This window comes from Orycteropus afer, unplaced genomic scaffold (genome assembly GCF_000298275.1).
Source record: "Orycteropus afer afer isolate SDZICR_OR568_19922 unplaced genomic scaffold, OryAfe1.0 scaffold00080, whole genome shotgun sequence".
NCBI classification, from domain to species: Eukaryota; Metazoa; Chordata; class Mammalia; order Tubulidentata; family Orycteropodidae; genus Orycteropus; species Orycteropus afer.
Genome location: NW_006921667.1, coordinates 10,261,998 through 10,284,807, shown reverse-complemented (window position 1 = coordinate 10,284,807; position 22,810 = coordinate 10,261,998). Strand labels below are relative to the sequence as shown.

Here is a 22,810-nt window from a genome sequence, read left to right as displayed (position 1 = left end):
CTATACCTGTGAATGTAATCCTATTTGGGAATAGGATTTTCTTTGTTATGTAATGAGGCTATACCAACATAGGGCATGTCTTAAATCTAATTACCTCTGAATTATAAAAAGAGCAGATGAGACACAGGAGAAAACACAAGCTGAGGAAGACAGATGCCACATGGAGATATTCAAGGAACTGAGGAACACAAGGGCTACAGATGCTGAGACAAGGATCTTCCTCTAGTCGTGACACAGAGAGAGACTTCCCCTATTAGTGATACCCTGAATTGGGACTTCAAGCCTCCTAAACTGTGAGAAAATGAAATTTCTGCTCTTTAAGGCCACCCACTTGTGGTATTTCTGTTACAGCAGCACTAGCAAACTAAGACATACCCCCACCATCCTAAAAGTGCAAGCATTCCCCCGGGTTTTATCTGGTTCTCTTCCTACCCTATACCCCCTCCAAGGGTAATGTGGTCCCTTCCACCTTCAAATACTACCTCCATCCTGAGGATGTGAATTTCAAGTTGTTGGCCTCACTGCATGCATCAGGTCTACTACCTCAAGGAAACATGACCACAACAACAGTTAATAACTTTTTCCAAGAAACTAGCTGCTTCTCTTTTGTCACAACAAATGGACTTCCTAGGCTGGGCCCCCAAGGTGGAAACTTTGCATTAAAGTATAGCTGCTGCTTCTCCCATGGTCCCTACAGCCAACCAGCCATTTAAGTCTACAGAATTCATCCTACCAGGTCTCTTTTTTGCTCCCTCAGAGCTATTCATTCTTCATCATAGATCTTCTGCATCTCTGGTGTAGACAGGGGCCCTGGTGGTATAACAGTTAAGCACCACCAGCTCCATGGGAGGAAGATTTGGTGATCTGTTCCCATATGGATTACAGCCTAGAAAACCCTATGGGGCAGTTTCACTCTGACATATGGGGTCACTATGAGTCAAAAATTGATTCAGTGGCACACAACAACAACATGTCAATCACTTTCATCCATTCCCCCGACAATTTGCTTCCTACAAATTAAAATCTGCAGTACAGAACCCAAGGCTGACCCTGGGCCAGCCTACCTTTCAAATTCTATCATCCACTGTATCCCTCCACCCATCTCAGTAGCCTAATTCAGCTTCCTTCTACATTATCCTGGACACATCTGGTGTTTTTCACACTTGTAAATAGGTGCTCTCTTTCTGGGGTGCCCTTACCTTGTCTTATCTGCCCTGGAAACCTTACATGTCCTCCATAACCCAGTTCACACCTCCCTGATCTTTCTCAGCTCATGGCTTCTACTTCTAGTTCTTCCTCTCTACCTCAGAGTATTAGAAAGAAGGATTTTCATATCCACATTCCCCACTAGGTTATGTTAAACCTTGAGGTTAAGGACCAGCCAATTTGGTGGGAGATTGACAACCGGGAAGAAGGCACTCAAGTGGACAAAGGTTTCTATGCTGTTGTAAATGAAGTTATGTATTGAAGAACATGTCCAAGATCTCAGAAATACTGATTTACTTCCTTCCATGTTATAGATATTTAATTTAAAGCCAATACTAATAAAAATTTGAAATATTCTTGTTTTGTGAATAGAGTAATGGTGTTGTTGTTAGGTGCCATCAAGTCAGTTTTGACTCATAGTGACCCAATGTACAACAGAATGAAACACTGCCCAGTCCTGCACCACCCTCACGATTGTTGCCACACTTGAGTCCTTTGTCACAACCACTGGGTAATATCATCATTTTTAAGACATAAAATAGATGGAAAACATCCTCCTTTCTTTCTTCCCTCCCTCCTCCCTCCTTGTTACATATACCTGGGTAATCCTGCCTGTGTGGCCATGATCCTTTGCCCACTGCCCCCATGTACCTGGATTTATCTGGAAGGAAGTCAGCAGTCTCACAAATGGTGGCATCATAAATTCACACCTAACATGTCAAGGCAACTGTCCCAGAACCTCTCGCCAGTGCTGTTAGTTACATATGCAGACTTCTGAATGACATGAGGAGTCCTTCAGTTTGCATTTTCATAGCCCCATTGAGAAAAGAGGGGCCTTTTAGATAGGACTGGGTGGAGGCAGCTCCTGGAGCCTCAGAGACAGCTTTGCGCCACTGCTCTCTCTGAGGAGCAGATGGGCATGCATTCACTTCCAGGGAGCTGGGTCCGAAAACCAAGCCAAAGAACACTACAGCATTAATCCTACCCTGCCAATGGTAATATTTCCAGTGGGAATTGGATAGGAACTTTCCAGAGCCAAAAATAATGTGTCCTTTCCCAGATATCACTTACAGATTTCTCAACGCCAAAGTCCTGAGTGTACAACATGAAACATGTATTCATTCCAGTGTCCCAGAAGGTAAGTTCTCTCCATCTCAACCTCCCTTGTCCCTGAGTATTTTCAGGACACCTAATCTCAGGCTGCAATGATGGGCTCAAGCATAGCAAGGATTGTGAGGATGGCACAGAACCAGACAGTGTTTTGTTCTGTTGTACATAGGCCTGCTATGGGTCAGAGCTGGTTCAACAGTGCCCAACCCCAGAAAGGTATAAATTCCTGTTAGCCTCCCAAAGAAAAAGATTGTAATCATTACCTGGTTGAGCAAATACTTTACTTGTAATGTATAAAGAAAGGATGCCTACAAGAGAACAAGAGAGATGAATGTTAACATTTTAGTTTTGATACACTGCAGTGAGGCCAGGCCACACTGGGAGCCATGGCTGGTTTGCACCAAAACATAGAACAACAGCCTTTTGGAGTCACATTAACCCTGATATTTCTTCAAGGGACAAATTTTGCATCCTTAGGGCATAATTAAAGCCATAATTCCTTGAAGGAGCCAACAGAACATGCGAGAATCACCTTTTATCAATGAACCCCAAAACCAAAAAACAAACTCACTGCCGTCAAGTCGGATCCGACTCACAGTGACCCCTCCTTGGGTTTCCGAGGCGGTATCACTACAGAAATATTGCCCAAGAACCTCTTAACCCTTGAAAACTTACAGGAAGAGCTGGAATGAAGATCATGACATAAGTCTGGGTAAGCCTATATAATGAAAAAGATAAAAGGTAATAAAAGCAAACTGACTGCCTTTTGCCCTCTTGGCACTTTCTAAACTGATAGCTTAAACTGCTAGACCTAAAGTAAAAATTTACACATAGAACATGTCATTTTATAACTCAAATTATCTCTCTTGGTTTTTCCAAGTCCTTAGGTCAAGGACAGGATTTTTGAACCTCAGCTTTACCGGTACACTCGAGTCAATTCTGACTTATGTCAACCCCATGTGTGTCAGAGCTAAACTGTGCTCCATTGGGTTTTCTTTATATGTGTGTGTGTGTGTGTGTGTGTGTGTGTGTGGTATACTTCTTCATTTATTTAGATCTTCTTTAATTTCTCTCTGTAATGTTTTGTCATTCTTGGTAATGATGTTTACATACTTTTCATTAAAATCATCCCTATATTTAATTTTTTTCTTTCTTTGTTCTTATTTTATTTTTTTAATGAAAATATACAAAGCAAAACTTGCTCTCTGGAGCATAACAGTCTACATCTATCTAGACATAATGATCAACGACACTGATTACATTCTTCACATTGTGTCAACATTCTCATTACTTTGGTTCTTGTTGTTTCACTTTCATTTATTTAATCTTCTTTCCCCTAATCTTCCCTTCCATGCTTTAAAATAGGTATTGACCATTTGGTCTTGTACAGGTAATTAAAAAAAAAGAATTGTAATACTAAAGGATGATGATCTTTACTCTGAGATAAGCTGTGACTTAGTTTAAAGGTAACTTCAGAGGATATTTTCAATTCAAGATTTGAAAAGCAACTCAGGGCCATAGTCTTAGGGACTTCTCCAGTTTCAATAGGCACAGCAAATCTGGATTCTTTAAGAATTTGAACTTCTGTTCCACACTTTTCTCTCCCTTTCATCAGGATTCATCTATGGTGTTCCTGATTAGAATGATCAGTAGTAGTAGCCAGGCCCCATCTAGTTCTTCTGTTCTCAAGTTGGAAAAGGCAGTGGTAGACAGTTGGTCCTGTATTCCAGTTCCTCCTCTGATCTTGCTAGAGTGATGGTGGCACAGTGCCTAAGGCATTTGACTGCTAACCAGAAGGCTCTCTGATCTTGGGTTTCCTTCTTGCTCTTTTGTTTCACAGGGTTTTTGACAGCTGATTTTTCAGAAGTAGATAATAAGACCTCTCTTCCAAGATGCCTCTGGGTGGTTTGAAACCTCCAACCTTTTGGTTAGCAGCCAAGTATGCTAATAGTTTTCACCACTCAAGGACTCCAACTTCAGCATCATGGCTGGATAATTCTGTGTTATGAGGGACTGTCCTGTGCATTGTAGGATGTCTGGCTAAATCCCAGGCTTCTACCAGTAGCAACTTCCTACCTGCTGTGACAACCAGAAATGTCTCCAGACATTGTGAAATGTCCCCTGAGTTCAGAGCCATTGGTCTAAGACAAGAACTTTCAAAAGGTCTTTATCAACTTAAATCAATGGGTCTCAAACTTGGCTATACACTAGAATTATCTGGGGAGCTTTGAAAGATACTGATGCATAGGCTCCACCCCAAACCAATTAAATCAGAATATTATGTGGGGAGGAATGGAGACCAGGTATGAATGGTTTATAAAAGCACCCAAGATGATTTTAATATCAAGGTTGATATTAACAAACTCATTAGCCCAGAAATGGCACCCTTACTGTTCCCCAAAAGCCTTCCACTGTGCCTCCTAAAGAAGCAAGTGGTCCTGGAAACTTGGCAGTGTTCTTTAGGTAGGAGGGCACTGATGATAGGAAAAATTAGTGATTTTCAAGCATCACTAAACTAAGCATTTGCAAACTACTGTCCCATGTGGAGGATGTTTGAAAATCTATCTTCAATCTAAATTATTTACCCTAGAAATCACCCAGGAATGTATGATTCAGGATCTTAGGTGCCAGGTATGAAAAGCATTAAGGCCAAGTAGAAATCAGCTGAGGAAATCTTACCCTCACCTCAGGGTGTGGCCTTGTCCCTGGACTTTGTAATTCCCACAGGCTGAATTTGGATCATACCATCTTCCTACTGGGATGCACACCCAACCCCCCATGATATGTCTCATCTTACCTGGACACATCTGGGTCCTGCTGGAAGAGCAGGAGCATCAGCTCAGTGTTGAGAAAGAGTGCCCAGCAGGGGAAGCAGGAGAGAAGCAGGATGAGTGCACCCCTCTGTAGGATGACGCCCACATGCTTCAGGTTCTGGCTCCCGTAAGTCTGGATACACAGCAAAACAAACTCATTAGCCCAGAAATGGTAACCTTACTGTTCCCCAAAAGCCTTCCACTGTGCCTCCTAAAGCAGCAAGTGGTCCTGGAAACTTGGCAGTGTTCTTTAGGTAGGAGGGCACTGATGATAGGAAAAATTAGTGATTTTCAAATGTGCTGCCCATTAGAATCACCTGGGAAACAGTTCAAATAAATAAATAAAAACACTAAAAATTAACATTCCAGGTATTCTGAACTCAACTGGTCCAGGGCGGGGACTCAGATATTAATAATTATTAAAAGCTTTCCATTTAGTTCTGATGTGCATTCAGGGTTGCAATACCTGGAAATTTCTAAGAAGTGAAAATTCTTGGGCCCAACTCCAGCACTGGGAGTAGGGTCAGTGGTGTGCTGGAGAAAGCACAGTTTATGAAAAAGCCAGTTGCACGTATCGCTTCCCAGCTCCACATTCAGTGACATCTCAGTAGTAGCTTGAAATCAGCCATAGAGGGAATACTTATACCCCAAGAACTGGCAAACACTACAAGTCAAAATATTCCCCTCCTCTCACCCCAAAGCTGACGGTTAAACATTTACCAGCATGCCATTGTATGAGACCCAGCAATCTGTTTTAACATACTGTCTAGGTGATTCTGATGCATGCTAAAGTTTAAGAACCACTGAATTATATCAAAAGGAGATCTGGTGGTGCAGTGGTTAAAGTACTTGGTTGCTAACCAAAAGGTCAGTGGTTCAAACCCACCAGCTGCTATGTGGGAGAAAGATGCGGCAGTCTGCTTCTGTAAAGATTTACAGCTTTGGAAACCCTATGGGGCAGTTCTACTCTGTCCTGTAGGGTTGCTATGAGTCTGAATTGACTTGGCGGCAGTGGGTTTGGGACTATATCAAAATCAATGACACTCATACTGTGATAAGTGATAGAAGAAGGAACTTTTGCAGAACATCCCTTATTTGGTTCAAATGTAGTATAATGCAGTCATGCAGATAAACACTGGTTCACAATCCTGAAAGAAATCCAGCCACATTTAAAAGAAAGCAGACAAGGGGAAATGGAATTGATGGCTGAAAGAATGCGGCAAGTGCTTGCTGACTGAGTACGGGGCTCTCTTCTTGCTGGTAGGGCTCGTCCATCTACACTCAAGAGATATCTAAGGTCATGTGAGAGTGTTTACCTGGGAGATGAGGGTGTCACAAGCAGAAGATAAGCCAAATCCCACTGAAATGCCAGTAACGTTGATAACCTGGAAATAAACCCAAGGAGATAAGGCCACACAGAACAAAGGAGGAAAGGAAAACAACTCCTCTATCTTCATGGACTGAAGCCTGCAAAGCTCCTCCAACACTAACAGGTCAATTTAGTCCACTCTGTCATCTGCCTGGAGCCCCTGAACAAATCAACTGGGTCAGCTCAGAGGACATGCTTAGATTTAAACCAGTGGCCCTCAAGTCCAGTACAACTCATGATAACCTCACATGTCACAGCAGAACTGGGCTCCATAGGGTTTTCTTTATTATTATTATTATCATTATTTTAATTGTGATTTGGGTGAAAGTTTACAGAGCAAATTCACTTTCCATACAGCAGTTCACACACACTTTGTCTTATGACATTGACTACAATTTACCCCAATGCAACAGCTCCCCTCCTACTTCCTCCCGATAGTTACCTCTTCCCTGTCTCCATCCCTCCATGCACTCCTGTCCCCTAAGCTCTCTCCCTGGCCATAAACAGCTCTTCTTTCTCCCATGATTGTTCTCTCCAAGGAGTGTATCTACCTCAGGGAAATGTCAACTCCTATGCCTGTCTTTTGTTTGGCTGGAAGCCACAGGTGTGGGTTCAATTCCAGACCTGAAGGGCAGCTAGGGACCATAGTCTCAGTGGTTCTACCAGGCTCTGTCATACCAGCAAACCTGGTCTCCCCACCTTTTTTTTCCCCAAACGATTTTGACTTTTGTTCCACATCGTTCTCCCTCTCTCTCCAGGATCTCCTACATAGATCCCCCTCTGAGTGGTTGACAGTGGTAGCCGGGCACCATCTAGTTCTTCTGGTCTCATAGTCGTATAGGCTACAGATAGCATGATGTACCAGTCACTAGGCCTAATTGTTTCCATGAATTGTCATTCTTCTTTGATCTGGATGAGGAGAGACCCATCATTGCATCTAGATGGCTGCTTGCAAGCTTTTAAGATCTCCATAGGGTTTTCTTTTTTGTCAAGAGAAGCATCTTCAATGATCATTTTTCCATTGGTTTTCCTTTATTATTCATGAGATTCATGTGTGTGTATATATATGTTATTAATTGCTATCAAGTTACTTGACTCATGGTGACCCCATATATGCAGAGTAGAGCTGCTTCACAGGGTTTTCAAAGCTGTGACCTTTCAGAAGCAGATTCTCAGGCCTCTTTTCCAAGGCTTGTCTGGGTGGGTTCTAAACACCAACTTTTTGGCTGGTGGTCAGGCTTAACCATTTGCACCACCCTGGGTCTCTGCCTACAGGGTTTGCAGTGGCTGATTTTTAACAAGTAGATCACCAGGCCTTTCTTCTGAGACACCTCTCAGTGGACTCAACTTCTAATCTTTTGGTTAGCAACTGAGCAAGTTAACAATTTGCCCCACCTAGGGACTCCATGCTTAAGTTTAGGGATGGGAAAAAAAAATTAGGCCAGGCTATTACACAGACTTTCTTTTTTAAAAAGTCTTAGCCATTTTGCTTCCCAGTTTTAGGGGAAAAACTCTTCTTATGGGAAATTTAAAAACCACACACAATTGTGGCATAGTAACAGATTTGGATAAGTCCTCTTGGCTGCAGACATAACATGGCCTCTTACAACACCCCAAAGGATACTGGGAGTGCAGAAGCAAATCTCTAGTAAAGACTAATATCATAGGATTTGCAGGTATACTTGCCTTGACTGGGGTCCTCAACAAAACCTTGGGGTTCCTGGAGTTTGGGGGAGCCCAGGGCAGTGCTCCAAAACCAAATAGTGACATCTTAGGATACCCAGTGCTCTCTAGGTCCAATCAAGAAGCACTAGCTTTGAAAGCTCCTTGGCTGCACCCTGAAAAGTCTTGGTTAAACAGAATCTGACTGAGGGTGCTGAGTACATTTCTATTTTCTCCATAATTTCTGAACATTTTTTCGGAAGAGGGGAATAATTAAGCCTGAGCTTGTCCATGTTGCTCCCTGAAAGCAAAATAAAGTAATCTGTATACACTTGTTTTAGAGTAGTTTTACATAGTTCAGAGGTAACAAATTGAAATGCCTGGAGACCAGGGAGGTCATGTTAATGTGCGCAGGGCAGGAGGAAAAGAAAGTGGACGAGAGTGCCTAGAACCACTGAATCCAGTTTTTTAGAAACATCTAACTGACTAAGAGTCCCTGGGTAGTAGAAATGGGTAACATGCTCAGCTGCTAACCCAAAGGCTGAAGGTTCAACTCCTCCCACAGGCACCAAAGAGTCCTGGTAATCTATTTCTGAAAGGTCACAGCCATTGAAAACCCAATGGAGCACAGTTCTATTCTGACACACAAGGTCGCCATGAATTGGAGTCCCTTTGACATCAACTAGATCTGACTGAGTTGGCATTCCCCCTTGGTCTTATGTGGCCAGTTGACAACCCCTGGCAGAGATCAATGACATGTATCTTCGGTTACTAGGGTCTGCATTTAGGATACAAAGAGGACTTGTGGTTCTTCATAACTTTAGGTTTGGACACTAGGACCTAGGATTTCATCTTCCAGTTCCATTTCTAGATCAGGGATTCTCAGCAAGACAGACAAGCAATGGGGTTAGTATGAGGGAGTCAGAGTTTCTCCTGATGAGTCAGAACTTGACTCCCTTTTTATTATTCTCTTCCCCCAGATGTGAGACCAAGAGCAGAAGCCACAGCTCCATGGATTATCAATTAGATGATGTGGTGGGCAGAATAATGGCCCCCTAAAGATATCTACTTCCTAATCCCCAAAAATTGCAAATAAATCACATGGCAAAGGAGGATTAAGGTTGTGGATGGAATTAAGATGGCTAATCAACTGAACTTGAGGTAAGCTTATCCTGGATTATCCAGGTGGGCCCAATGTACTCACAAGGATCCTTAAATGTGAAAGAAGGAGACAGAAGAAAATATGCATCAGACATGCCATGTGAGAAAGACTCGACTGACAACAGCTAGCTTTAAAGGTAGAAAGAGACCATGAGACAAGAAATGGAGGTAGCTTCTAGAAGCTAGAAAAGGCATGATGGATTCTCCCCTAGAGTCCCCAGAAAGGAATACAGTCCTGTCAACATTTTGGCCCAGTGAGACTCATTTCAGACACTGATCTCCAGAACTATAACATTATACATTTGTGTTGGCTTCAGTTTGTGGTAATTTGTTATGGCAACAACAGGATACTAGTACACATGGTTTTTACCTAAATTAGTGTTGGAAAGTTCAATACATACTGCGATTGCAAGCGTGACAGCATCCAACTCCAGCTTCCCCAAATGGCCACAAAACACAGAGCTTATAAAACTAATCAGAAACACCATCAACTGGGCCAGGAACTGGGAAGAGACAGAAAACAAGGAAGTACGAATGAGTACCCACCATCACAGACAAAGGAGAGGCCATATTTCCTGGGGCCTGGAGAAAACCTTCCACCTTCCTTGAATCAACTCCAAACAGAAGTAAAATGATTTGGCATTTAGTGGCCTTTGCCACCTTTCACAGATAAGTGGACAATTTCTGATGGGCTTCTGGAAATATTAAAAAGTTTATTTCCAACTGCTATCAGAATCATCTTTTTTAGAACAGTCCCTGGAGAAGGATATCATACTTGGTTAAGTAGATGGTCAGTGAAAAAGCGGAAGGCCCCCATGAGATGGACTGACACAGTGACTGCAACAATGGACTCAAGCATAGCAATGATTGTGGGGATGGTGCAGGACTGAGCAGTGTTTCATTCTGTTGCACACGGGGTCGCTATGAGTTGGAACTGACTCAACAGTACCTAACAACAACCACCTAGCCTTTTTTTTTTTTTTAATTTTTCCCTTCAGATTCTCACACCATATATGTTTTATTCTGAAATTTTCAGAGGCTGTCTTCTAATACTCTTGTTATCCTAGGTTCCTACTGAGGACTGGGGAGAATACAGCCTTCAATATCAAACTCTAACCAGCAAGAAACTTCACAGACAGTACCTGAGGTAGAAATAAGATCATCCAACTAGAAGGCTGGCAGGATCTGGGATCCTGGGGTAAAAGTGTATCTGTCTGTCAAGCACCTTTACTTCTATGAAGGCCCAGGTGTGTGGACAAATTCAGGTCTAGAAAGTTATGCCGTTCTCCCTCACAATTCCAGCAACCAGTATGAATTGCACCACAATGCTTGGCTGCACACTTGGGCAATTACCTGATTTCGTCAGGTTAATTTAAAATGAGTTTCAGCCCCACCTGCCACATCCTGGTGATCCAGTTTCTTCCTGGGAAAGGCCCTGCGCCAACTGGGAGGCTTATGTGGTCCAAAAGGGGGAAAGATCTAGCTTTCACTCCCTAAAGTAGAGAACAGGTACCTAAGGAGTCCCAGCTGCCTTTGCTTGTGTCTGCCACAGGGTGTCTTTTTCAAAAGCACAGAGAGGCTTCCTGCTGGTCCAGTCAGCAATGACATCTTTCTGGCTAGTTCCTGGCACTGTCCTTCAGAGGAAATGGACTCCTCTGTGCTGAGCTCAGACAAGGTCCCTCTTGCTTGGGCTCTCAATGACATGGTTTCTAGTGCTCACCTCCATCAGGCCCATGCACAGTCAGTCTGCCAGGGCTGCCAAAGCAGTTGCTGTCATGTCAGTTCTGACTCATGATGACCTCATGCATGTCAGAGTAGAACAGCACTCCACAGGGTTTTCGATGGCTGAGTTTTTGGAAGTAAAAGACCAGGCCTTTCTTCATAGGGTCTTCTCTAGGTGGACTCAAACCTCCAACATTTCAGTTAGCACAGGGACTCTGCCAGAGTGGCAGTCACCCCTAAATTGCTACATCAGGACCTGATCAGGTGCCCACTCTCTGAAGGTTCAGAATTAATGTCCTCCTTCCTTTCCCAAAAGGAGCTCTGGTGGTACAGTGGTTAAAGCATTTGGCTCCTAAACAAAATGTTGTTGGTTCGAACTCACCACCTACTCCATGGGAGAAAGATGAGGAAATCTGCTCCTGTAAAGATTTACAGCCTTGGAAATCTTATGAGCCAATTCTACTGTGCCCTAGAGGGTTACCATGAGTTGCAATTGACTTGACAGCAGTGGTTTAGTTTTTTTGGTCCCTTCCCCAGAGTCCATATCTGGGGAGAGACAGTTTCAACTCCTCTGATGGGCCCAGATCTTCAAGATATGAAAGGCCTGTTATGAACCCTGGGTGTGCATGTGCAACATCAGCACCCAACCAGAGACCCAGGTACTTTTCTCACCACCACAGACACCAAGAACGAATTTAATCTCCAGCAGTACCTCCTGCCACACAATCCTGAATAGAAGGAATGCTTTTAGGATTCATTGCAAAGTAAGCTAAAAGCTAGTGGGAATGTAAAAAGGTGCTGTGGAACAGTTTGATGATTCCTGAAAAAGCTTAACAAAGAATTACCATATGTCTCAGCAAGTCCACTCCTAGGTATATACTCAAAAGAATTGAAAACAGGTGTTCAAACAAATACTTGTATACAAAAGTTCATAGCAGTACTATTCACGATAGCCAAAGGTGGAAATAACCCAATTGCTCATCAACAGATTAATGGGGGGGGGGGGTTTGATATTGGCATACAATGGAATATTATTTAGCTATAAAGAGAAATGATGTCCAGATACCTGCTACATCATGGATGAACCTTGAAAATATTATGCTCAGTGAAAAAAGTCAGATACAAAAGATCACATTTACTTGAAATATCCAAAATTGGCAAATCATAGAAACAGAAAGTAAATTAGTGGTTGTCAGGGCCTGGGGAGAAGGGAAAATAGAATTACTGCTTAGTGGGCATAGGATTCCAGGTTGGGGTGATGAACTAGGTAGCAGTGATGGTTGCACAACACTATGAATATATTTAATGCTACTTAATAGGAAGTTTCATGTTATGTGTATTTTCTGACCATTAAAAACCAAAAAGAGAGCTGAGTGACTAAATGCAATCCTGGAAAAGAAAATGGACATCATGGAAAGGACATGGAAAAACTGGTGACATTCAAATAAAGTCTACCAGATGCTACTGAGTGGACTCTGACTTGTGGTGATCCCATGTGGTACAGAGTAGAACTGTGCTCCACAATGTTTTCATGGCTGTGGCTGCTTGAAATTTTCAGAGGCTGTCTTGTAATACTCTTTCTTCTGAGGTGCCTCTGGGTGGACTCAAACCACCAACCTTTCTTTCAGTTAGTAGCCAAGCACTTCACTATATGTGCCACTCAGGAACCAAAATAAAGTCTGGGGTTTAGTTAACAGTTGGTTCCTTAGACCTGACAAATGTACCATAGGATATTATTGATGGGAGAAACTATGTGAAGGGAACTTGCAAACCTCTGCACACTTTATGGAACTTTTTCATAAATAAAAATTAAAACTTTATTTTAAAAAAAAAGTAAACCAAAATGAGATAAAAGACAGAAAGCAATGGAAAGCTGGCAGTAAATACAAAGGTTGACATTAAAATCAGACTTTGTAGACTGGGTTCTGAGCCTCAGCCCATAATACCAGGTGCTTCAGGTCTAAGACAGGTAGAGTATAATTGGCAAAAGTACTCAGGGTGGGAGTTGTGTTGTGGGAGCAGAGCCAATGGATTACCTGACTGGTACAAGAGAACAGGGCCATGATTTGGGCATTCTCACCTCCTTTACAGATATTCTCAGTGTCTGCAGTTGATTACTCAATATGGCCCTTGTAACCATGGTCTTGTGCCTCTCACAAAATGGATATGACTATGCAAACAAGGTGATTATGGCCCAACAAGGGAATTGGACAGCTTGCTAATGCAAATAAGGTTCATGGAACATTTGGGGGGGGGGAATATAAAAATAAGGTGTATGGAACTCTAACGAGGGGATTGGTCAGTTTTGCCATCCTGCTAGTCTAAAAATGAGCCAATTCCAGAGGCTGGAAAAAGAGGGACCTCACTACTGTCAAGAAGAAGAGGCAGAAATGGAGCATATCTTTTGGACCCAGAGGACCCAGGAGATACAGCTGTAACACTGGAGATGGCACAAGATGGTGAGAAGTGGTGGCAAGTATGGCAGAAAAACAGCAGTAGCAGACCCAGACTGGCACAAGACATAGTGGGCTTCCCAGACCACAAAGCAAGGTGGCTACAGGAAGCTGCCAACCTACAGAGTGAGGGAGCTGGGCACTTTGGGGCAGGAGACTTGCTGGGGAATGGGATGCCTTCAGGCACTTGTTGGCAGAGCTAAAAAGCTGTAACAGTTGATTGAGCCTGGGGGCAGAGACTAGGCTGAGAGTGCAGGTCCAGGTCAAGAGTTCAGGGACCAGCAGCCAAGAAGAAGCTGTCCTGATTCTGATCAAACTGTATCCTGAGTTGTTCCTATTCTTTCCAAGTTGATTTGATCCTGAATTGCAACCTGTTACTTCCCTAATAAATGCCATAACTGTGAGTATTGACTATGAGTTCTGTGTGGCCATTATAATGAATTATCAAACCCAGCAGAGAAGTAGAGAGTGCCATGGGGAGGACCACTTGTGTCAGACTTGATTTAAAAAAAGAAAAGAAAAAGCTGGAGAGAGGAAGTATGTCTGACCTTTATCTCACAGGATTAGCTTTGGGCTGATGCTGATCTTGACTTTCCTCCCACCTGGTGAAGACAGAGGAGGTCTAAAGATGCTATGCTGCCATTTCTACAGACTCATTCCACCACCTGTCTGTTTGTTGTACTGTGGTGGCTTGTACTTTGCTATGATGCTGGATGCTATGCCACCAGTATTTCAAATATTAGCAGTGTCACTACCCATGGGGGACAGACAGGTTTCAGCAGAGGTTCCAGACTAAGACAGACTACTAAGATAGACTCAGAAGAAAAGCCTGATGATTGACTTCCAAAAATTAGCCATTGAAAACCTTATGGGTAACAACACAACATTGTCTAACTCTCTTGCTTTGAAGATGTCATTGAGAAAGACATGCATGGTAGGACTAAGAAAATAAGGTATATGGAACCCTAATAAGGGGTTAGAGTTGCTGGGGGTGGACATCATGTTTGGTAAAGTAGAGCAGTAGCAAGGGCAAGGGGGACCCTCAGTGAGAATGACTGGCATAAAAGCCTCCAAAATGGCCTTGAACATGCTGTCAATTGAAAGCAGGATGCAGGAATGAATGATGTCTCATTGTGTTGTATATAATGTCGCCATGAATTGAAGTTAACTCAATGGCAGCTAACAACAATAATTACTCTCTCAATGGTGAATTTATGTAACTTAAAAGTCATGGGTTCTTTTCTTTTTGTAAACTCAGTATTATTTCCAAATCTTTTCAGATCATTGTTCTTTAAGCCTTAGGAATGTCAACCATTGCAAACGGTTATGTTCAGAGAATCTGTTTTCTACAGTGGAATCTTATTTCCACCACACAGTCCCATGTCTCTCTGCAAGCCACATGTAAGCTGTTTTTCATGGTTTCACATGAGAAATTGATCAGTCTCCTCTATCCTCAGACTTCTGGATTGTTTCCCAGATTTTGTTATTATAAATAATACTGCTATGAGCATCTGTTACCTGGGTGTGCAAGGGACATTTTCTTAAGGTGAGTGCCCAGTTCAAGGGTGAGAGAGTTAGACATCTCTTATACAAAAGGCCAGGAAGTTGAGCTGAGTTAGACTAATCCATGTGAGATACACCTTCAACGGCCAACGCCAACAAAAACAGTTTCTTTATTGGAGCTCTGCAGCTCTGTCAGGGTTATGGCAACCTACGCACAGATTGCCCAAGCTGGGCAGCTTAAACAGAGTCAGCCCATCCTGAGCCTCAGCCCCATAAGGATCAAGATTCCAGGGCTCGTATTTGCTGTTACGGATTGAATTGAATCCCCCTAAAATATATGTTGGGATCTAGCCCCTATGCCTGTGGATATAATTTCATTTGGGAATAATTTTCTTTGATTTGTTAATGAAGTCCTATTAGTGTAGTAAGTGGCCTAAACCTAATCACTTCTCAGTTATAAGGAGAATTGCCAGAGACACAAGCAAACACAAACAGAGGAAGATAGGTGCCACATGTAGATCTTTCCCCAGAGCCAACAGAGAGAGACAATCTTCCCCTAGCTAGAGCTGGTGTCCTGGAGGTGGACTCTTTGCCTCCTGAACTGTGAGAAAATATATTTCTGTTCTTTAAAGCCACCTACTTGTGGTATTTCTGTTAAAGCAGCACTAGCAAACTATAGCATTTGCTAACAAATTACTTATTCTTAAGATGCTCTGGTAGCACAATGGTTAAGGCATCCGGCTGCTAACCAAAAGGTCTGTGATTTAAACTCAACACCCACTCCACAGGAAAAAGATAAGGCAGTCTGCTCCCATAAAGATTTGCAGACTTCTAAGTCCTGGGGGGCAATTGTACTCTGTCCTATAGGGTATCTATGAGTTGGAATCAACTCGATGACAGTGAGTTTGGTTTTCACTTGTTCTCAACCCTGGTTCCAAGCCCCTTGTGTGACCTCTTGGCCATAGATTGTGTTTTCTCACTTACTATGTACCTAGGGAGCTCTGGTAGCATAGTGGCTAAGGCACTTGACTGCTAACCAGAAGGCTGGTGGTTCAAACCCATCAGCTACTCCATGGAAGGAAGATAGGGCAATCTACTTACATAGTGATACTACCTCAGAAACCCAAGAAGGGGTCACTATAAGTTGGGTCCTACTCGACGGCACATAACAACAGGGTCACCTAAAGAGGTTGTACAAAACGCATATGTCCTGACTCTACCTCAAGACATCAAGGCCTGTGGACCAAGCAATCTATATTTCAGTATATCCTCTACCCCTACCCTATACACACTTAATCAAGGTGCAGAAGGTCAAGTGCTACAGACTCTTCAGAACTCTCCCATCATGGTGTGCACTGCTGTGTCCAGAGAATGAATGAATTCTGGATAAAGGGTTGGTCCCCTTGATGTCTCAAAGACCGCTTTATAAATAACAGCCTGCACTGGTAATGGCTTGGATAGAGTCAGACAGACAACAGGAATGACTACACTGGCTGTGCCTCTGCCCTTTCTTGTCACAGAGACCCTATGCATTTTCCGGTCAGGCAGCAATCAACAAAACTGGCAGCAAGATAAAGACTCACCACCAGCAGCTTCAGGAGAGTGCTCTCTAGGACCAAATGCCTGGAGAAGAACCTGTATAAACGTGCTTAGTGTATCGTGCAAGGCCTTAGGAAAGGCCCCTTTCCCATGGATGCCTAAAAGTCCACCTTTAGCAGTTAAGTGGCCAGCACTGGACAGAACCTGAGGTCATCTGCCACAGGTCCCTTTTCCACAGTAGAAGTGGATCTAGCTGAGAAGTATTTGTTGTTGTTACCTGTCCCCAACTCATGGTGACCCCATGTACAATGATGTCTGACCACTGTGCTCCACAGGGTTTTCATTGGCTGATTTTTCAGAAATAGGTATCTAGGCCTTTCTTCCTAGTCCATCTTAGTCTACCAGCTCTGCTGAAACCTGTTCAGCATTATAGCAATATGCAAGCCTCCACTGACAGATGGGGGTGGCTGGGTGGATGTGCACAAGGTGCATTAGCCAGAAATGGAACATGGATCTCCTGCATGGAAGGTGAGAATTCTACCAGTGAACCATCGCTCCTCCCTAAAACCAGTTACTGTCAAGTCAGTTCCTTCTGAGGCACCTCTGGGTGGGCTCGAACCACCAATCTTTTGATTAGTAGCTAAGTGTGTTAACTATTTACACCGCCCAGAGACTCCAACGTAAGAAAGTAGATTGCCCCATCTTCCTTCCGAGAAGTGTGTGGTGGGTTTGAACCTCCAGTCTTCCGGTTAGCAGTCACATGCCTTAGGCACTATGTCACCAGAACTCCCAAGAGGTATTCAGAGAAGAGAAAATGGGAATGAGAGAGAGGGGGCCCTGGACCACTCCTAGGTTTCCTCTGCCTAACCACCCCTATCATTGAAAACTCACACCCATTCACCTTTTAAAATGTCTCCAGGTGAACACAGTCTTCTCCATTTAGGTCTTCATCACCTTAGGCCTAAATTCCTGCCTTAGCAACTTTCTCCTACAAATCTCATATATGTCACTATACACTCCCTATACACTTACATTCAAACCATTATCCCATATTTTTGTGCATGTACTCTTGACTTCAGGAATCCCTGGATGGTGCAAATGGTTAAACCCTCAACTATTAGCTGAATGGTTGGTTGTTCGAACTCAGAGTGCGCTGGAAGATAGGCTGGTCAATTTACTTCTGAAAGGTAATAGCCTTCAAACTCTATGGAGCAGCTCTGCTCTGTACATCTGGAGTTGACATCGGTCAGAACTGACTCACAAGCACCTAACAACAACAACTTCTGACTGAAAAGTCCCTGGGTGGTGCAAACAGTTAACACTTGGCTGCTTACTGAAAGATTGGTGGTTCAAGTCCATCTAGAATCAGGTAGGAAAAAAGGCCTGGCAATCTACTTGCAAAAAAATCAGCCACTAAAAACCTTATGGAGCCCGGTTCTACTTTTACATACACGGGGACACCATGAGTTGGGTTATATGCAATCAAGCTAGTCTCTCTAGGTGCCCTTCTATGGGATGGGGTCTTCCCTGATAATTATGCCTGTAGTTTAACACAGAAGGAAGGATTGCTACCTTTCACAGGCATTTCTCTCCCCATACAGATGGAAACAAGCTCCCTCAGTCAGTCAGGGCCTGGGCTGTTCTACTTCTTTTGCCACAGGGAGCAATAAGCCTTTGGGATTATTTTCCAGAGCTCTTGACAATTCAGCCAGACAATGAGATGCCAATGACAGAGTAAACATGGTTGAAATGCTTGAAGCTAGGTAATTTTCAATTACCATCTTCCCTACCTCACAAATACATGTTTTCTTAAAGCTTTCTACAGGGTAAAATGGAAAATGTATTATTAGCATCTTTTCAGGTTTACATTGTTCATCTCACATTCTTTCCTTTGCACTATGCATTATTCTCTTGACAGACCTGATGTAAAGCTCTGTGGGAGAATATCATAGGAAGTCCTAACACTTTAGCCTGAGTCAATTCTTGGATTCTCAAAGGTCAGAGTTAACAGAAGCCTGGAACATAGATGGTGAATGGGAAAGAGAGAACTATTTATAAGACAAGATATCCAACCTATTTTATGGTGGGGACTTGGAGGAAAGGGCATTGGACATGGAGCATTGGAAAAGAATGGGATAATCTCCAAATTAACAACAGATGGGAATAAAGATGAAAAGAGATCGAGAGGCTCCACATACATTTTATAATAGACAAAAGCAGGTGCCAGAACTATATGATCCCATTTGCACAAAGCAATTACACAGACACATACACAAAAGACTGGCAGAAAAATTCCCAAATTATCTCTTGGTGGGGAGATTTCAAATTGATTTTCCTATTGTTTGTCCTGGTTTTCTATTTTGTTCCACAATGAACATATGTTACATTTGCAATAAACTCAGTTACATACATGGATACATACATATGTGCACACACAAACAGAAAGGATCCTACAAATAGGCTCATCCCTAGAGACCCCAGCATGTCCCCTACATCAAGGGTACCAAGTTACTCTTGGGAAACCTGGTAGCCAGTAAAGATTAAGCAGGTGTCATTTTGAGGGGCAGGTCCTTTCTCACAGCAACTCTGGGCCAAAAGCATGGATTAAACAAATGGAGGCTAGAAGAGGCAGAGTCTCTGGTGGTGCAAACAGTTAATGAATTCAGTTGCTAACTAAAAAGTTGTCAATTTGTATCCACCCAGAGGTGCCTCAGAAGAAAGTCCTGCTCTACTTCCAAAAAATCAGCCATTATAGTGTTTGCACAGGGAGACAGTTTGGGGGCAGGAGTGCACAGAAGCGAATGACACAGGAAAGGGGTAACTATGGGCAGGAAGTGGGAAGAGAGCTGTTACATTGTGGGGAATTGCAGTCAATGTCATGACACAGAATGTGTACGAATTACTGTCTGGAAGATGAATACTCTGTAAACCTTCACCCACATCACAATAAAAATTAAAAAAAAAAAAAAAAATCAGCCATTGAAAACCCTAAGGAGTACAGTTCTACACTGCCACACATGAGATCACCATGAGTTGGAATGGACTCCATGGCAACTGGTTAAAGAGACTGAGATTGCCAAGTTCACATAGCTGTTTCCTAAGTACTTTCTAAAATCAATGCAGGGAGAATTGAGCCCCAAAGCTTGTAATTTCAGACTGGGTGTTATTTTCCGTCTGTGAAAGGGCATTACAAAAGCCTGCACACTGGATGGGTTTTCATTTCACAGCTTCGTCCTTGGCATTTTTATCACTGACATGCATGCCACGGCAGGTATTACAATATCCTACAATCAACAGTCTCACCATCCAAGGGGGTCACACCTGCCCACCTCAGCCTTGGACAGCCAAGCCAGCAGGTGCACAATGGCTGCTTCTTGGCCAAAAGCAAGTTCAAGCCTTAAATACACATGGGGTTCTTAATGCCCAATGAAGCCTCTCTCCTACCTACAGCTTGAAAAACATGCAAATTAGCAGGAGGACATTGATGGGATTATATTTTGTGGTGCTCGTGGTTTTTAAAAAGGACAAAACAGAAAGACCCTGAAACTGAGGGTAAAAATAAAACCCCACAGGTAAGAACACCTCAATCCCAAAAGAGAACTATATCAAAAACTTTTTTATTGAACACATTTACCGGGGAGAAGGGAATGTGAGCTGGTTTTCTGTGAAGAGACTGACTAGATAATTCCAAAGAAATAGGTTTTGGACACCTAAACTTAAGACAAGAAGGACTGGTGGTCAAACGGTTAAGCACTAGACTGCTACCAAAAGGTTGGCAGTTTGAACCTACCCAAACGCTGTGCTCCGCGGGAGAAAGAAGTAAGGATCTGCTTCCATAAAGATTACAGCCTAGGAAATACTTAGGTAGTCTATTCTGTCACATGGGTCACTAACTCATAGCGGCCTGACTCACAGCGACCCCTCCTGGGTTTCTGAGGCGGTATCAGTACGGGAGTAGATTGCCCAACCTTCCTTCCAAGGAGTGGCTGGTGGGTTTGAACCGCCAGCTTTCTGGTTAGCAGTCAAGTGCCTTAGGCACTACGCTACCAGAGCTCCTCAACAGTCCATAACAACAACAAACCAAGACAGACAATTCACCTCCCTCTTCCATAAATCCAGGATCCTTATTTAGATCCTTGAGCTCCCGGATTCTATCTAGTTTTCGAACAAACCAACTTCCCTTGAGTTTTCAAGTTGTAGGAACTTTTGCTTCCTTAGCCTGAACACGCAATCAGATGCAACTACATTCTGAACCCAGAAAAGGCACCCTGCGCTGAACCATACTAGTCAGGCAGGGCCCGGTTCCCAGAGGTTCCCAGGAGGAGGGAGCCGCCTGGCCCCGCTGTGTTGCTCCCGCCGTACGTTGACCAGCTGTGCCAGGTGTGCCGGGTGCGCTGGGTGCGTCTGGCTGGCCGGCGGGCAAGGCGCGGGCATGGCACGCGCAGGGGCGGCCGGGCCGGTGGCGCGCCCGCCGGCCTTGTTTCCGCACGAGGTTCGCGGCGCTCGCCGGCCGCCAGTTCTCTCCGCCACCCTCCCCCAGTCACCTCCGGCGACTCAGTCACCGTTCCCCCACCCTGTCTGGGATCGACCTCTGACTGAGGCGACCTTACCGCCGGGCCCGCCAGGACCAAGAGCGCCCACAACTCCCCTCGGAAGCCGGACAGCGGCAGGCAGCCCGTCTCGCGGCGCTCGCTGCTGGCCTCTGGGCCGGGCTCCGCGGGCTCTGACTCCTCAGGGAACTCCATGCGCCCGGTGCAGGGCCGTGGGGAACTGCAGGCCCCCACGAAAAGGGCGCTGGGCCAGCCTCGTTCCAGACCCCGCCCCGGCTGCCTGCCCCGCGCCTGCCGAGTCTGAATTCAGCTTGGCTTGCCTTTTGCGCCTCTGCACTACTGTGGGCTCCAGGGGTTCCTGGCCAGGCTCCAGGCAGTTTGAAATAGCTCTAGAAACGGCGGGGGAAAGTACTGAAAAGAGCTTAGGTAGCTTGGCCCTCCGAGCTGCGGACTCCACAGCTCGCCCCAGCGAGCCTGAAACTTGTGGGGTAGAAGAACTTAGACCTCTTGAGCTTGATTCAACTGGTGGCCAGTAAGATGTCTGGCTAGGCTCACGCCACCGTTGCATGCACTTTCACGTGTGAGTGGCACCTGTTCCACAGATTTCACTCAGCAGATGTTTTTGATACCGGTTTCAATTTTTCATATTTCTTTTTGCCTACCAATGTAGAGCAGCAAATCCCTATTTTCCAAGTAGGGCCTGTTATATTCACTGGTTTTCATGGGTGTTTAATCAGCAAACAGCCTGGTGTGAAGGAACAAGAGGCTGAGAGCATCAGGCTGACTCTAGAGACACCCACCATGTTCCAACTGGGAAAGTATGGGCAACCCACTCTCTTCACATTGCTTCTCTTACCTCATCTTTAAACTTGAAATATCTACATCAGAAGTTGCTGTGATGATTAAATGAAATTATGTAGGTAGAGGGCCTGTGTCAATACCAAAGCCCTCAACCTGACACATAATAATTGCCTGACAAATGTTAGTTTTAACTAGAACAAGGGTGATTTCTGAAATAGTCAAAATTCTTTATGTACTAAGTGACTCAATTTAAGCAAAAAGGGGGGCAGGAAATCTCAGTTCACATAACCAGGTTTGATTTAGGGATTTTTTTTAAAACAAGATCATCAGCATCTCCTTTACTCCTCATCCCCACTGCCACCTAATCCTCACCCCATTCCCATTCCCATCCCCGCCTCTGCTTACAATTTTTCTCTTTCTTTGTAGGAAACTCTTATTTTCCTATTGAGGGGACTCCAACCTCCAATAACTACCATTCACATCTTTCCCACTTTATAAGCCTGAAAGTAAGCCCTTTTCTTCCAGCACCAAAGGAAAAACTGCTTAGGTTTGATCTTAGAATTCTTGACCACCTCTGGACCAATCATGGGGCCACATGTTCTGGATACCCTAGTGCCGCTCTGACAGGAAAATACCACAAATGGGATGGCTTAACAAACAGGAGTTTATTCTCTTACAGTTCAGGAGGCTAGAAGTCCAAGTTCCAAGTGCCAGGCTCTAGGGGCTGTGTGAAAGCCCCTAGACCTTGGGCTTCAGCTCTGCCTCTTGCTCCCGGCTCACTGAAGCCAGAGGCATCTCTTCACTCAGGCAGCTCCTGGCTGCTGAGGCTAACAAGCTCAAGGTTGACAAATAAACTAGCACAGTCCTGATGTTACCAAACCACACGGCAGGCCATTGATTCAAGTCCATTGTAAGTCCCAA

At 44.1% G+C, this 22,810-nt stretch overlaps 1 protein-coding gene across 1 annotated transcript in view; it reads right to left on the bottom strand.

The window, feature by feature from the left end:
* Positions 1-21,283, bottom strand: part of SLC47A1 (solute carrier family 47 member 1) — a 59,622-nt gene extending 38,339 nt beyond the window's left edge. Inside the window, exons 1-6 of the mRNA XM_007941484.1 lie at positions 21,149-21,283; positions 9,723-9,824; positions 6,446-6,514; positions 5,114-5,262; positions 2,992-3,034; positions 2,580-2,624 (exon numbers count right to left, since the gene is read on the bottom strand). Coding sequence (XP_007939675.1) covers positions 2,580-2,624; positions 2,992-3,034; positions 5,114-5,262; positions 6,446-6,514; positions 9,723-9,824; positions 21,149-21,283 — 543 coding nt within the window. The remainder of the gene's footprint in view (positions 1-2,579; positions 2,625-2,991; positions 3,035-5,113; positions 5,263-6,445; positions 6,515-9,722; positions 9,825-21,148) is intronic.
* Between the last annotated feature and the right edge of the window lie 1,527 nt (positions 21,284-22,810).